A 12,418-nucleotide genomic window follows, 5' to 3' on the forward strand; every position below is an offset into this window, starting at 1 on the left:
ATTCCATAATATTCATACACTGTTTAATTAGTTAATTAATTAAAAGCTGCTTCGTGTAAACATAACTCATATTAATGCAGGTGATATTGATCTTAAAGTGGCCTAAACCCTGAAAAAGCAGAGTTTTACTTGGGTTGGATTCTAAGTCCGTTCAGCCTAGTATTGTGACCTGGCAACCTGGCAGAAGTTCTGCCTGTAGAAAGGATGGTGTAACTCAAACACTATTTAAAAAGCTTGTTTTCCTCTGCCAGGCTTTGGCCGACTGAGCCAGCAGTAGCCCCGCTGCTGAACGGAATTTGGATCTGGTGTAAATTCATGCCAGTCTGCTTTACACCAACTTCTTGTGTATAGGATCGTTCCCTTAGGATTACAAATAGTTTAGGTCAAGGTGGGTCTGGTTCTGTGCAATACCTTGTCACCATGTTTAAAAGGACTGCGCACCAGATGAGGCACGTCTTCATTCTATATAGAGGGGTTTGTGCCATTGATCACTGAATTTCAATGTTGAGCAAAACATTAAATGTCTTCTATCAGCGTTTTTTTATATATATGTTTGTAAAACAGTTTTAGATAAACTGGAAGATTTCTTGGTGTGAGATATACATTTAATAAAATATTTTTGAGAGTTTTCTAGTTCTTTTTAATTCCTTTAAAATTATTTAAGCAGATTTTCATTTAAGATGATCAAGCAAAGATAACTGCAAGCCTGAAATTCTTGTAGAAAGCTATTTTTATTTATACATCATCATCAATATAAACAGCACTGTACACATATAGTCCCTGCCTAGAGTTTGGCAGCCACACATAGTTAGTCCTCACCCCCAACTGAAGGGAAGTCAGATCAGACTACCGTTTTCACATCAAAAGTGCCTGCAGAAGAAAAGGGATTTCAAGGAAGACAAGAGATGTAGAGATGTTCTGGGACCAAGTCCCCTTTCTGTCCCTTATGTCTCTAGAGATAGCCCCATAAACAGATTTCCTGTATATACCACCATTACATTTAATTTCTTTACTATTGAGTTTCTCAGTGTACAGCATCATAATACTTAACTATATGAGAATGATTCATGAAGCACAACTTGCATTTAGTAAACACAAGTGAGACCCACAACAAAATGTTGCAGTTTAAAGTATATTCCTGAAGTTTTCAAGGATACTCCCTTTGTTTCTCCTTCCTAGTTTTTCAACGTGCTGTCAAAGTTCTGTGACTACTGATCAGACACTGTTCTCGTTTGTCTGTCTGTGGATTCATCAAGGATTTTCCTAAAGTTTGTGTTATTTTTGCAAACTCTTGATCCCAAACCCAAGCTTGCTAGTTCTTCTCATCTTAGGCATGGCTGGTGCCATTTTGCTATGTAAGGACTCACAGTGTGAAGCTGAGTTTGCTATTAGTATATATAAGTGTGATTATCTGGTTACAATGTTCTGTTAGTAGTAAAGGTTTATAAAAGTGTGAGTCCACTGCCCCTTTTAACAAGGCCTTCAGGAAGCAACATTTGATGGGTATGCCTATCCACTTCCTCTTAAATGTATGTTTGTACAACAAGCATGATAACCTCTCAGTTACTTGTCTGCATCCTAGAAAGGCTCTTCCAGTGAAGTCTTAGTGTATGACCAAAGCCACCAAATCGGAGAAGTTATTCCATGCCATACAAGCCCGCCTAGGGCACAGTTTGTTTCAAGTCACTTAAATGAAAATGATTACAGTGCCTCATGCCATTACCCAACCTATATAATTTGCCCACTTTTGTTATTTTGATACAGCCTCAATCCACGGTTCAGCCTGGGTGACCAACCCACTCCTAAGTCAAGCTACAGATACGGCAGGGTAGGAATCCCTCCTCCCCGGTCGTCCCAATCTTCCTTTGCTCCCAGATGCCACCACTGGTCCTTAGAAACGCTGTCTAATCTGGAAATGCTCACACTCCTTGTGTTTCATTGTGAGTCCATACTGAGGGGTTAAGTCCACTGTCTTCCCGCTGCACACACTCAGCTCCAGCTTCTGAACGATGGTCGTCAAGAAAAGGAAGACTTCGCCCTTGCCAACGTTCTCTCCAATGCACCTCCTTTTGCCCAGACCAAACGTCAGAACCTTCTCGCTCTCTGCTCGGTTTACTCCCGTCCCGTCAGCTGTGAGAAACCGTTCTGGGTTGAAGGCAGAAGGATCTCGCCAAAGCTTCCTGAAGAAGCAAAGAGCAGGTGTTTTAGTCCAGTGGTTTCCAAACTTTTTGTGGGGCCCCACCCCCTTGGTTCCAGAAACACTTCCCCAGTGGCCCCTGCCCTACCCTCCAAAAAGCAACATTCAGAATAGTGGTATGCACAAGCAACACAATAAAATTCAGAGCAGTAACAATTAACTGCACATTTATTCAAAATACAATTAAAACTGTTCAGTTTAATTAATTCAACAAAAATGAACTTGATCCAGTGACGCCAGTTTTTCCAACTCTGTCATTTACACCTCCGGTGCCCCCATTTCCCTCTTGGTGCCCCCCCAGGTAATTCCCCAAGGAACCACTGGATTAGAGTTCCACTGCCCCATTTTGGGAACCATTGGCGTCCAAACTTTTTTCAAAGAAGGCCAGAATTGATGAAGTGAAGGGCCGTGAGAGCCAACCAAAGTTGTTGTTGACCTTTTTTTTTAGGATTGAAGTTGTTGAGGGTTTTTTTTTTTAGGAGTTTACCCCAAGAAATAAACTGCCACAGGGGCCAGTTTAAACTGGCCAGTAGGCCGGATTAGGCTCCCAAAACAGACTTTGGACATCCCTGGGTTAGACTCTCATTTCATATGAGGTTTGGAGAAAGCACCCATTTTGGTGTCTCCAATAGTAAATGCAGCTGCTTGAAACTGGGAAGAGTTATAGCAGGGGAATGGAAGCCCGTCTTTTTGGCCTGTGGGCTGTATTCCCTCCTGGACAGCCTTCCAGGGGCTGCATGCCACTGATGGCTAGGACAAAAGTGGGAAGAATAATTAATGTAACATTTATAAGTAGGCTAGTTTCTGCACACAATGACACGATCCAGCCAGGGAGAACTCAGATGGGGGGTGCAGAGGGTTTGACACCATTGGGTTACAGCCTCAGCCTTTCCATCCAGAGCCAAGTATCTTAGGGATGCAGAATTTTGCCCTGAGAATCAAAACCATTTATTTGGGGGCAAACTGGAATACGGTAGCTCTACTCCATGCATTACAAAGCGGGTTCCAGAGATGCTTACGGATCATGGTTGACTTGCCACTGGTTGACGAAGACGCAAAGATCCTTCGGGATGTAGAAGCCATTCAGTGCTGTGTCCCTGGTTGTGCTACAAGGAGAGGAACCAGAACACAATTTATACATGCGCAAGAAGCTGCAGATGTTTAGTTCTTATGTGATAAAGGTGGCATGGGCTGAATGTTAAAATGACTGCAGTCCTAAAGCATGTATCTCTCTGGAATAAAGTATAATTAAACTTAATTCAAAGTAAGATGATTTAGGAAAGCTGAGTTCAGACAAGCATGGAGGAAGTCAAGCAGTAAGTTAGGAGACAGGGCAGATTTACAAGTTGACACGATTGATGGGTCATCTTTTCAGCTGCTAATGGTACAATCCTATACATGCCTGTCTGGAAGTATATCCTATCAACTTCATTCCCAGTCCCAGGTAAGTGGGTACAGGATTGCAAGGATAAAATGGAGCAAGGAGTACTATGTACACCACCTTGATCTCCTTGGAGGAATGATGGGAAATAGTAATAATAATAATAAAATATACCAGGCCAAAACTGTTCCCTTGCCAATCCTGCCTTGTGTGAGCCTTACCAGTGAGGGATTGTGAAAGGCAGGAAGGAGGAATGCCTAAACATTTCCAGGATGAAAGCTTCTGTGTAGGGCAACGTGGAACGATCTGACAGCCTGGGCTTCCTTTCTCTGCCAATGGTTTGGTCTGCAGTTTCCGGAAAGAGGCAGAAAGTAAGATGGATTCAAATTTAGCCTTGGGCAAACACAGTTTTGAAACGCTTGAATTAGGAGTGCCTGGGTTTACCTATTTCTTCCTGCATTTTCTTCTGGATTTCTGGAAACGTCACCAGGTACATGAGGGACCAGGAGAGAGCAGTGGTGACTGTGTCAAAACCTAGACAGGGATCAAGTGGGGAAATATTCAGCATCAGGTGCAAAACTATTGAACATTAATGCAACACATCGTCTAGGAGCCCAATTCCAAGACTCCATTCTCTGTACTGAGGTATCAAAACCATGCAGACTCTGAATTAGTTGTTAAGATACAGAGACAGGAGAGCCAATGCATTACTTCACAAAATGGATCGGAGATCTGAAGCTACGGTTTAAAAAAAGGTAAAGGGACCGCTGACCATTAGGTCCAGTCGTGACCGACTCTGGGGTTGCACGTTCATCTCGCTCTATAGGCCAAGGGAGCCGGCGTTTGTCCGCAGACAGCTTCCGGGTCATGTGGCCAGCATGACTAAGCCACTTCTGGCTTAGTCAATTAATTGTAAAAGGTAAATGTAAAGGGACCTCTGACCGTTAGGTTCAGTCATGGACGACTCTGGGGTTGCGGCGCTCATCTCACTTTATTGGCTGAGGGGGCCGGCATACAGCTTCTGGGTCATGTGGCCAGCACGACTAAGCCACTTCTGGCGAACCAGAGCAGCGCATGGAAACACAGTTTACCTTCCCACCGGAGCGGTACCTATTTATCTACTTGCACTTTGATGTGCTTTCGAACTGCTAGCTTGGCAGGAGCAGGGACCGAGCAACGGGAGCTCACCCCGTTGTGGGGATTCGAACCACCGACCTTCTGATTGGCAAGTCCTAGGCTCTGTGGTTTAGCCCACAGCGCCACCCGGTTTACTGTTCTTGTATTTGGTGAATTGGTGTGAACATCGTATCAAATGATAATGACCAATGGTTGTAACTAGATAGGCTTTTGGCCTGATCCAGCAAATCTCCTCTTATGCTAAGCAGCGTGCACGATAACTTCAAGGGGAGGTGGAGGAGGGAGAAGACAGTTGAAAGGTTCTCTCTAGCAGATTCTTACCAGCTCCAAAAAGATCGCTGACGATATTGACAATCTTCTGATCCGAAAGCAAGATGTTTGCATTCTCATCCAGTTTTTTATCTTCGCAGTGGTTGATCAGGGAGTCAGTAATGTCTCGGATGTTCTCCTGAAATACAAATCCAGAAGATAACTGTCTTCCTGCAGAGCCAGTTAGAAGACAGACATATAAAACTCCCTTATATCAGGTCAGGCTACCTGTCTATTGAGACTCACCTGGTATCTTCCCTACATACCTTCAGGCACTTGGCAAAAACATTCCTCTTCTCACAGGCCTTTAGCTAATTAAACAATCTGTGGTCTTTTAAACTATGGGGGATGTTGTTTAGATTGTTATTATGCTGTGTCTTTTTGTGTGTTTTTTACTGTAAAGTGCCCTGTGGTCCTTGGATGAAGGCTGGTATATAAATTTAATAAATAAAATAAACAAATAGCCCACTGTTGCCTGCTCTGTCAGCACTTTTCCAGGGTGTCTGGCAGATGTCTCTCCCATCACCTGCTTCCTGATCCTCTTGCTAGGATCACCAAGGATTGACCCTTCTGCAAGCAAAGCGTATGGTCTACCATGAGCTGTTACAGAATAAGCTACAAGTACAAGAGCTCATTGTAGCTCTCCTGGCTGCAGGTTGCTTCAAGGCATACCAATCTTCCTAGAGCTAAGCACTTCAAGGTCTAGACACTGCCTGCATGGGAGACCACCTGCAACCCTGTAGACACCACCCTGTTCCATAGCTGATACATGGGATGTAATTCAGATGTGAGAATATGGGTTAAATTTCATGTTGTGGTTCCTATTCTGCATGGGCCAGTTTCCCAGGCACCACATAGCTTCCTTTGCAAGTGTTAAATCACACATTGACATGCAATCTGGTGTATCTGTGTGGAGATCTACGGCTCCGTCAACAAATACAATCTTTTAAAGTATGGGTGGGCAGCATGATACTTGTTCAGATGTTGTTGGACCATGGCAGGTGAGGTCACCCTGTCGTCTATCCCTGCAGCAGGTTATGGGCAAGCAAGTCATTGCAATGCCCTGGTTGGTCTTCTACCATGTTGGTGACGGTTCAGGAATACATGCCAGAAATCAAGGATGAAACTTTCCAAACTGAATGGTTCACACACACAAACAAACCTTGTCAAAGCTTGTGTAATGGTCCTTAACTATCTTCAGCACAAATGCAGTGAAGCGCTGGTTGAGGTCCTTGAAGGCCTTCATCGCGCGGCTGGGAAGATACTGGAGGACAGGGATGAAGTCTGCTGGGTTCCCGGAAGCAGCCGCCACCCCAAACTCATTGTTCAGGTTCACCAGACTGAGCAGTTCCTGGTCTTCATGGTCATAACGCTTTCCGAAGCACATGGCACAGATTACGTTGGCCACAGAGACCACCAGGTACCGGTAGGGGTCAAAGCTCTTTTTCTCATCCATCAGCTCCTGGAACTTCATGACAAGGTAGTCTGCCTCTTTGGAGACGTGCTCCTCCAACAGACAAGTGGAGGAGGTTGGGTTGGCAGAAGCCGAGAAGGCCTTCAGGGCATTCTGGGCCAGCTTCCTGCGCGCTCGCCACATTTCCCCTGAATCCCTGCCGAAGGTCAAGCTCTGGCCATCCCCAATGTACTGAAAGCTGTAGAGGTCAGGGCGCCCCGAGAAGTCTTCTCCTTGCTTCACCAGGGCTTGCTTGATAGTTTCAAGCCCACTCAGGACCAGTACTGGCCTTGTGCCGATATGGATCTGCATCACATCCCCGTATCTCTGGCTCATCTGAGTCAAGGCCAGGTGAGGGTTCTTCTGAAGCTCCAGGACGTTGCCGATCAGCGGGTATGCCCTCGGCCCCGGGAGCTGCTTCAGCCCCTGAGGGATCCGCTGCCGGAAGGATTTGATGACAACCAGGAGCAGGCAGAAAAGCGCAATGGCCAGGAGGATTTCTGAAGGAGACATAATGCTTTGGCTACCCAGCAACACTGCCTTCATCTTCCTAGATTTAAGTGTCCTAATAAAAGCAGAGAGAAAGAGAAGAGCAGGAGAGAAACAGCATTGTGAGTAAGTGCAGGGACCAAATATCCGATGGTTATAGTGCCATCTTAACACTGCAGAAGTTGAACTGCACTTGCTTTTCGACATCAGGAGTGTTTTCAGGACTGAAATTCCTCCAAACTCAACTTTCAAGCTGAATAACGGATGGCCATCTGTCATGGATGCTTCAGTTGTGATGCCCGCACTGCAAGGGGGCTGGACTAGATGGCCCTCAGGGTACCCTCCGGTGCTGCAATTCTCTGAGCACCTGGAGGGCCAGAGGATAATTCCTCTCCTGGGGCATCATTAGGACTGCAGCCTTGGGCTCTTTTGCAGGGTAGGGAACCTGCATCCCTCCAGACATTGCTGAAAGATGGCTCCCATCACCCTTGACCGTTGGCCAAGCTGGCTGGGACCAAAGCCAGCTGGAGTCCCAACAACATCTCAAGGGCACCATATTCCCCACTGGTGTGAAACCAACCTCGAGAAGTTATGCAGGGTACCCTCACCCTGCCCCTCCTTAGACTGCCCACACTCATTGCCAGAGCCAAGCTCAAGCTAAACTTGTGCTCTGAGAGCCAGGATGGTAGAGTGGTTAGTGCTGGACTAGGACCTGAGAAATCAGGGTTCAAATCATCACTTGGCCATGAAGCTCACTGAATGTGACCTCGGGGATCAGCTCCTCAGCCTAACCTACATCGCAGGGTGGTTGTAGGGATTAAATGGGGGTGGGACATGTGTGCCACCTTGAGGTCCTTGGAGAAAAGGATGGGCTAGAAATGCAATGAAATAAAGTAAACTCAGGGGAGACACGCATGATCTGCTTCCGTGCTGCATATATCTGAAGGGAAGGTGGAGAAGCTCGTTCTCTGCTGCCCCAGAGGTAGGACCTGAACTGGTGGATCTAAATTACAAGGAAGGAGATTCCAGCTAAACCTTAGGAAGAACCTGCTGAAGGTAAGAGCTGTTGGACAGCAGCACAAACTGGAAGGTAGTGGACTCTCCTTCCTTGGAGGTTTCTAAAGGGAGCTCAGATGGCCATCTATCACGGCTTATTTAGCTGTGATTCCTGCATTGCACGGGCTTGGAGGAGATGACTTTTGGGGCCTCTTCCAACCCTTCAGTTCTATGATTCTGTATTTAAAATGGGAACAGCCTGTGATGGCTTTTCTATATGTCCCTATATGTTTAATCTCTTTTTATTGCAGCACAAGAGTACTATAGGCCCTGATCCACATTTTTTATATCCCCACATCTCCCCTTGTCTTGCGGTGGTGAGAAATAATCTTGTGCGTGTACAAGCAAGGTTATTTGTTTCAGCGCTGACAGGTACTGGGAAACCATAAGGTACTGGGAGGAGCCACACACAGAATAACAAAACGTCCCAGGATTCAAAATGACCCAGGGAGGGGGAAGGAGGACTTCGGTGCTCACCTGAAGACGGTGTTGTGTCACCATCCAACATGTGCCCATGACACACACACAAAAAGAGCACAAAATTTCATAACTTCAACAGCCATGTCTTCCCACCAGCAATTCATTTTGTGCTGGGGAAATGTGATTTCCCCCAAGACCAGGCTTGCAGGGTGAAGCAAGGACAGAACACCCAGATCATGCATACATGGAAAACCATTCACACCATCTAAAAAAAAATCTCTCATAAGAAATGATTACATAGCATGTGGTGGGTCTTTTTTAAAATAGGGGTGCAGCATGGACAGGCTCACAGCCTCACCAGGCTCGTTCTGAGTGGCATCTAGAAGGCATTTTGTGCATGCTCAGAGGCATTTTTTGTCAAACCTCCTCTAAATCAATAAGGGCTTACACACGCACACAGCCAACGTTTGCAGGGCGTTAGACTACATGACCCTTTGAGAACCTTCCCAACTCTACAATGCTATGATTCTATGGTTTCAGTTCAGCAGCAAAAAAAATGTGAGTGCGACATATAATCATTGCGGGTTAGGAATAACCAGCTCCCTCTTAAACAAAAAGTTCTAATAGCAATTGTTTTGCCTAGAAAGATGACCAGGAGAAAACAAATTGGCCACAGGCAAAAAAAGGTCCTTCCCATCAGCAGGCAAGCGTGCATGCACACATTCAGACGTGCAAGGAAGATCTGACCCGTTTTCCAGGTCAAGCACTGGGGCTGGAAGGGGAGGAGAAGCCCCCTTGGAGTGCTCAGCTCACCGATCAGAAGTTTCAGCCTGTCTCCACTGCTCCGTCCAGACCAGCTTTGCCCGCGATGCCCACTTTGGCTCCGGACGGGATGCCTTCACTCGCCTCCTCCTCCGAACACGCTCCCCGAAGCACAGCTTTCGGCTCGCTTTATAAGCGCCTCCTCGGGCTCTGATTGGCCGGCAGCCCTCGGGTCACGTGGACGCGGAGAAAAACTTTGTTTTGCCCGGTTCTCGCAACCCTTTGCGCGCTCGCGCCAGGGAAGCGGGTCGCTGCGCTCCGACACTCGCTGCCCAGGAGCTGCGCCCCGACGGCGGGGGCTTAAGTCCTGAGCCCCCTGGCCCCGGCTGCAGACCATGTGAACAAACTAAAAGGAACCATTGATTGATTGGTTTTATTGCTTTTCAACATATTGGGAACACAGCAAAGAAATTCTCCCATTCGCCTCCCAGCTTATCAAATCCTGCCGTAGCCTTGTTCGCGCGCTCAGCGAATGCCGGTCATCAGAATGTCCCTTAGAGCATTCCACGCGCTCAGTTTTATGATTTCATTATTAAATGTATATTTAAAAAAAAGACTAACAAAGTATTCCAGCCAAAGGAAGGAAGCAATTGAGGAGATATGGTCAAGTGGAAAGTAAGGAGACGAAAGGGATAAAGGGAAATATTAAGAGAAACTTGTGCAAAAGAGGCAATAAGGCAGGGTTCCAAGATCTTTTTATACGTTTATTGTGGGGAGAGAAAGGAGCAGGGAGGCGGCGCTGCTGGCCAACTAAGTTTTATTCTATGCCTCCCCTCCAAAGGAGTTCCCCACACTCCCCAAACTGGACTCCCCATCTGAGGAGCAGCTCCGGTTTCTCCTGGATGGAGGCCAGAATGCAGAGTTCCAGCTGGCACGGGCCTTGCTGCACAGGTCTCCGAGCATACAGTGGGTAAAAAGCTCCCTTTTCATGCTGGTTGGGTGGCTCTAGGATGCTTGAGCATCCCACTGCAGAGACCCCACTGCAGAAATAGTAATGGGTCTTTGACACACACACCGCAACACCACACTTCTGCACATCCGATGTGCAGTTCTTTTATCTGTGGACAAGACTTTTTATGTGCGTGATTGAGCTCCTGCCCCTGATATAAAGGCAGGGGCAGAACTTCCATATTGTCTTAACAAAATAAAATAAATAAAATAATAAAAAGTTTTCTTCCAGTAGCACCTTAGAGACCAACTAAGTTAGTTATTGGTATGAGCTTTCACGAAGAAGTGTGCATGCACACGAAATCTCATACCAATAACTAATTTAGTTGGTCTCTAAGGTGCTATTGGCAGGAATTTTTTTATTTTATTTTATTTATTTTGTTTCGACTACGGCAGACCAACACGGCTACCTACCTGTATCCATATTGTCTTGTTTGTCTGTGGTGTCAAGAAAGTTCAGGCATTCAGCTGCCCCTCCTCTAGTGGACAATGGTCTAGAGCTGATAAATCACATGGATGTCCCAAGGTTCCTTCAAGAGCAGCACTGGTGGCCACTTTGCTTCCAGGCAGAAGTCAAAGCATAGGTGATTAGCTACTAAAGACCTACCTGGCTTAAGGCCCAGGACACCTTAGGGACTGCTTCTTCCCCTACCATCTTCTCCACTCTTTACTCATCAGAGGGCCCTTCTCTGCATTCTTCTTCTTCTTCTTTGGCAATCACTCGTAGCCAAGTAAGATGGTCTTCCATGAACACGGTTTTAACAGTGAGTCTCTAAGTGACTGTGGAGGCCAATTCTGGATCCACACGTCCTTCCACAATGGGGACATAGATTTCCAGGCAGGAGTTGATCACGGTGAGGGTTTGCCAAACGTGCCTTCCTCTTAGCATGTTTTTCCCTTTCATCCTGAGTTTGAGCGTCTTCAAAGTCCATGACACCTTTGGTAAAGGCTGTTTTCCAACTGAAGCGCTCACAGGCCACTGTTTCCCAGTTGTCAGTGTTTATACTACATTTTTTTTAGATTTTCCTTGAGAGTCTTCAAACCTCTTTTGCTGACCACCAGCATTACGCTTCCCATTTTTATGTTCAGAATAGAGTAGTTGCTTTGGAAGACGATAATCAGGCATTCAAACAACATGATCAATCCAATCAAGCTGATGTTGAAGAATCATTGCTTTGACACTGGTGATCTTTGCTTCTTTCAGTACACTGATTGCCTCTCTTCCCAAGTGATGTGTAAATTTTTTTTGAGACACCATTGATGGAATCTTTCGAGGAGTTGGAAATGGCGTTTATAAGTGGTCCATGTTTCACAAGCACACAGCAAGGTTGGTAGTACGAAGGTAGGGGCATGGCTGAGTGGGACAAGAGACAGAGCCTTCTTAGTGACTGCACCCAGGCTGTGCAACAGTTTGGCCTTCGAAACAGAGTTGGCCATTTCCAGGGCTGGCCCTGCCTTAGGCAAGCAGATGCTGGGAGCAGCAGTGGCAAGCCTGCCCTCCTCCCAAGTCATCTCACCACCCTGGTCATTTCCTACTGTTGGAGAGCAGAGCTATGCCTGCCACAACCCTGCAATGGGAACCTGAGCTGTGGGAAAGGCAGTGTGGTATAGTGGTTAGAGCATAGGGCTAAGACCTGGGAGAGACCTGGGTTCAAATCCCTGATGGCTTGCTGCGTGTGGTCTTGAACCAGCCACTGACCGGTAGCCTAACTCAGGGGTCTTCAACCGGTGGGTCGGGACCCACGCATGGACGGTGGCCCGATCCAAGACGGGACGCAGCAGGGCCACACCGCCATGCGAAAGCGCAGGGCGATCTTGAGAAAGGTTCAAGTGGGTCCTGGGTCTGAAAAGGTGGGCGGGCACCTGGCCTCGCCTACTTCGCGGGGTTGTCGTTGCAGGATGAAAGGGGGAGGAGGAGAACCACGCGCGCGCCCCCCCCCGGAGCTCCTTGGAGAAGATCGCGGGCCGGCGGTGCGCAAAGAGCCACGTGCGCGCTAAGCGAGCCTGGCGGATCGGGGACGCGGCGGCGAGCGCGGAAGTGCCCCGGGAGCGCGCCCGGCCTCGCGTGAGAAGGCGGCGCGGCAGGCGGGCGCGCCTCGGCCTCGCTCCCTTTCCTTGGAAACAAACTCGGGAAGCGATCCGGGAAAGGGGCGGCTCCGACCCCTTCCGAGAAGACGGCGGGCCCGGCTGGCGTGACAAGGGGCGC

At 47.4% G+C, this 12,418-nt stretch overlaps 1 protein-coding gene across 1 annotated transcript; it reads right to left on the bottom strand.

The window, feature by feature from the left end:
- Positions 1-712: 712 nt before the first annotated feature.
- Positions 713-9,402, bottom strand: CYP1A1 (cytochrome P450 family 1 subfamily A member 1). Its single transcript, XM_028744310.2, has 7 exons — positions 9,256-9,402; positions 6,187-7,042; positions 5,037-5,163; positions 4,023-4,112; positions 3,800-3,923; positions 3,217-3,303; positions 713-2,180 (listed from the first exon to the last, which is right to left on the bottom strand). The coding sequence occupies exons 2-7, from the start codon at positions 7,021-7,023 to the stop codon at positions 1,892-1,894; spliced, it is 1,554 nt and encodes a 517-aa protein (XP_028600143.1). The 5' UTR covers positions 7,024-7,042; positions 9,256-9,402; the 3' UTR covers positions 713-1,891.
- Positions 9,403-12,418: the final 3,016 nt, after the last annotated feature.

This window comes from Podarcis muralis, chromosome 9, assembly GCF_964188315.1.
Source record: "Podarcis muralis chromosome 9, rPodMur119.hap1.1, whole genome shotgun sequence".
Lineage (NCBI taxonomy): Eukaryota > Metazoa > Chordata > Lepidosauria > Squamata > Lacertidae > Podarcis > Podarcis muralis.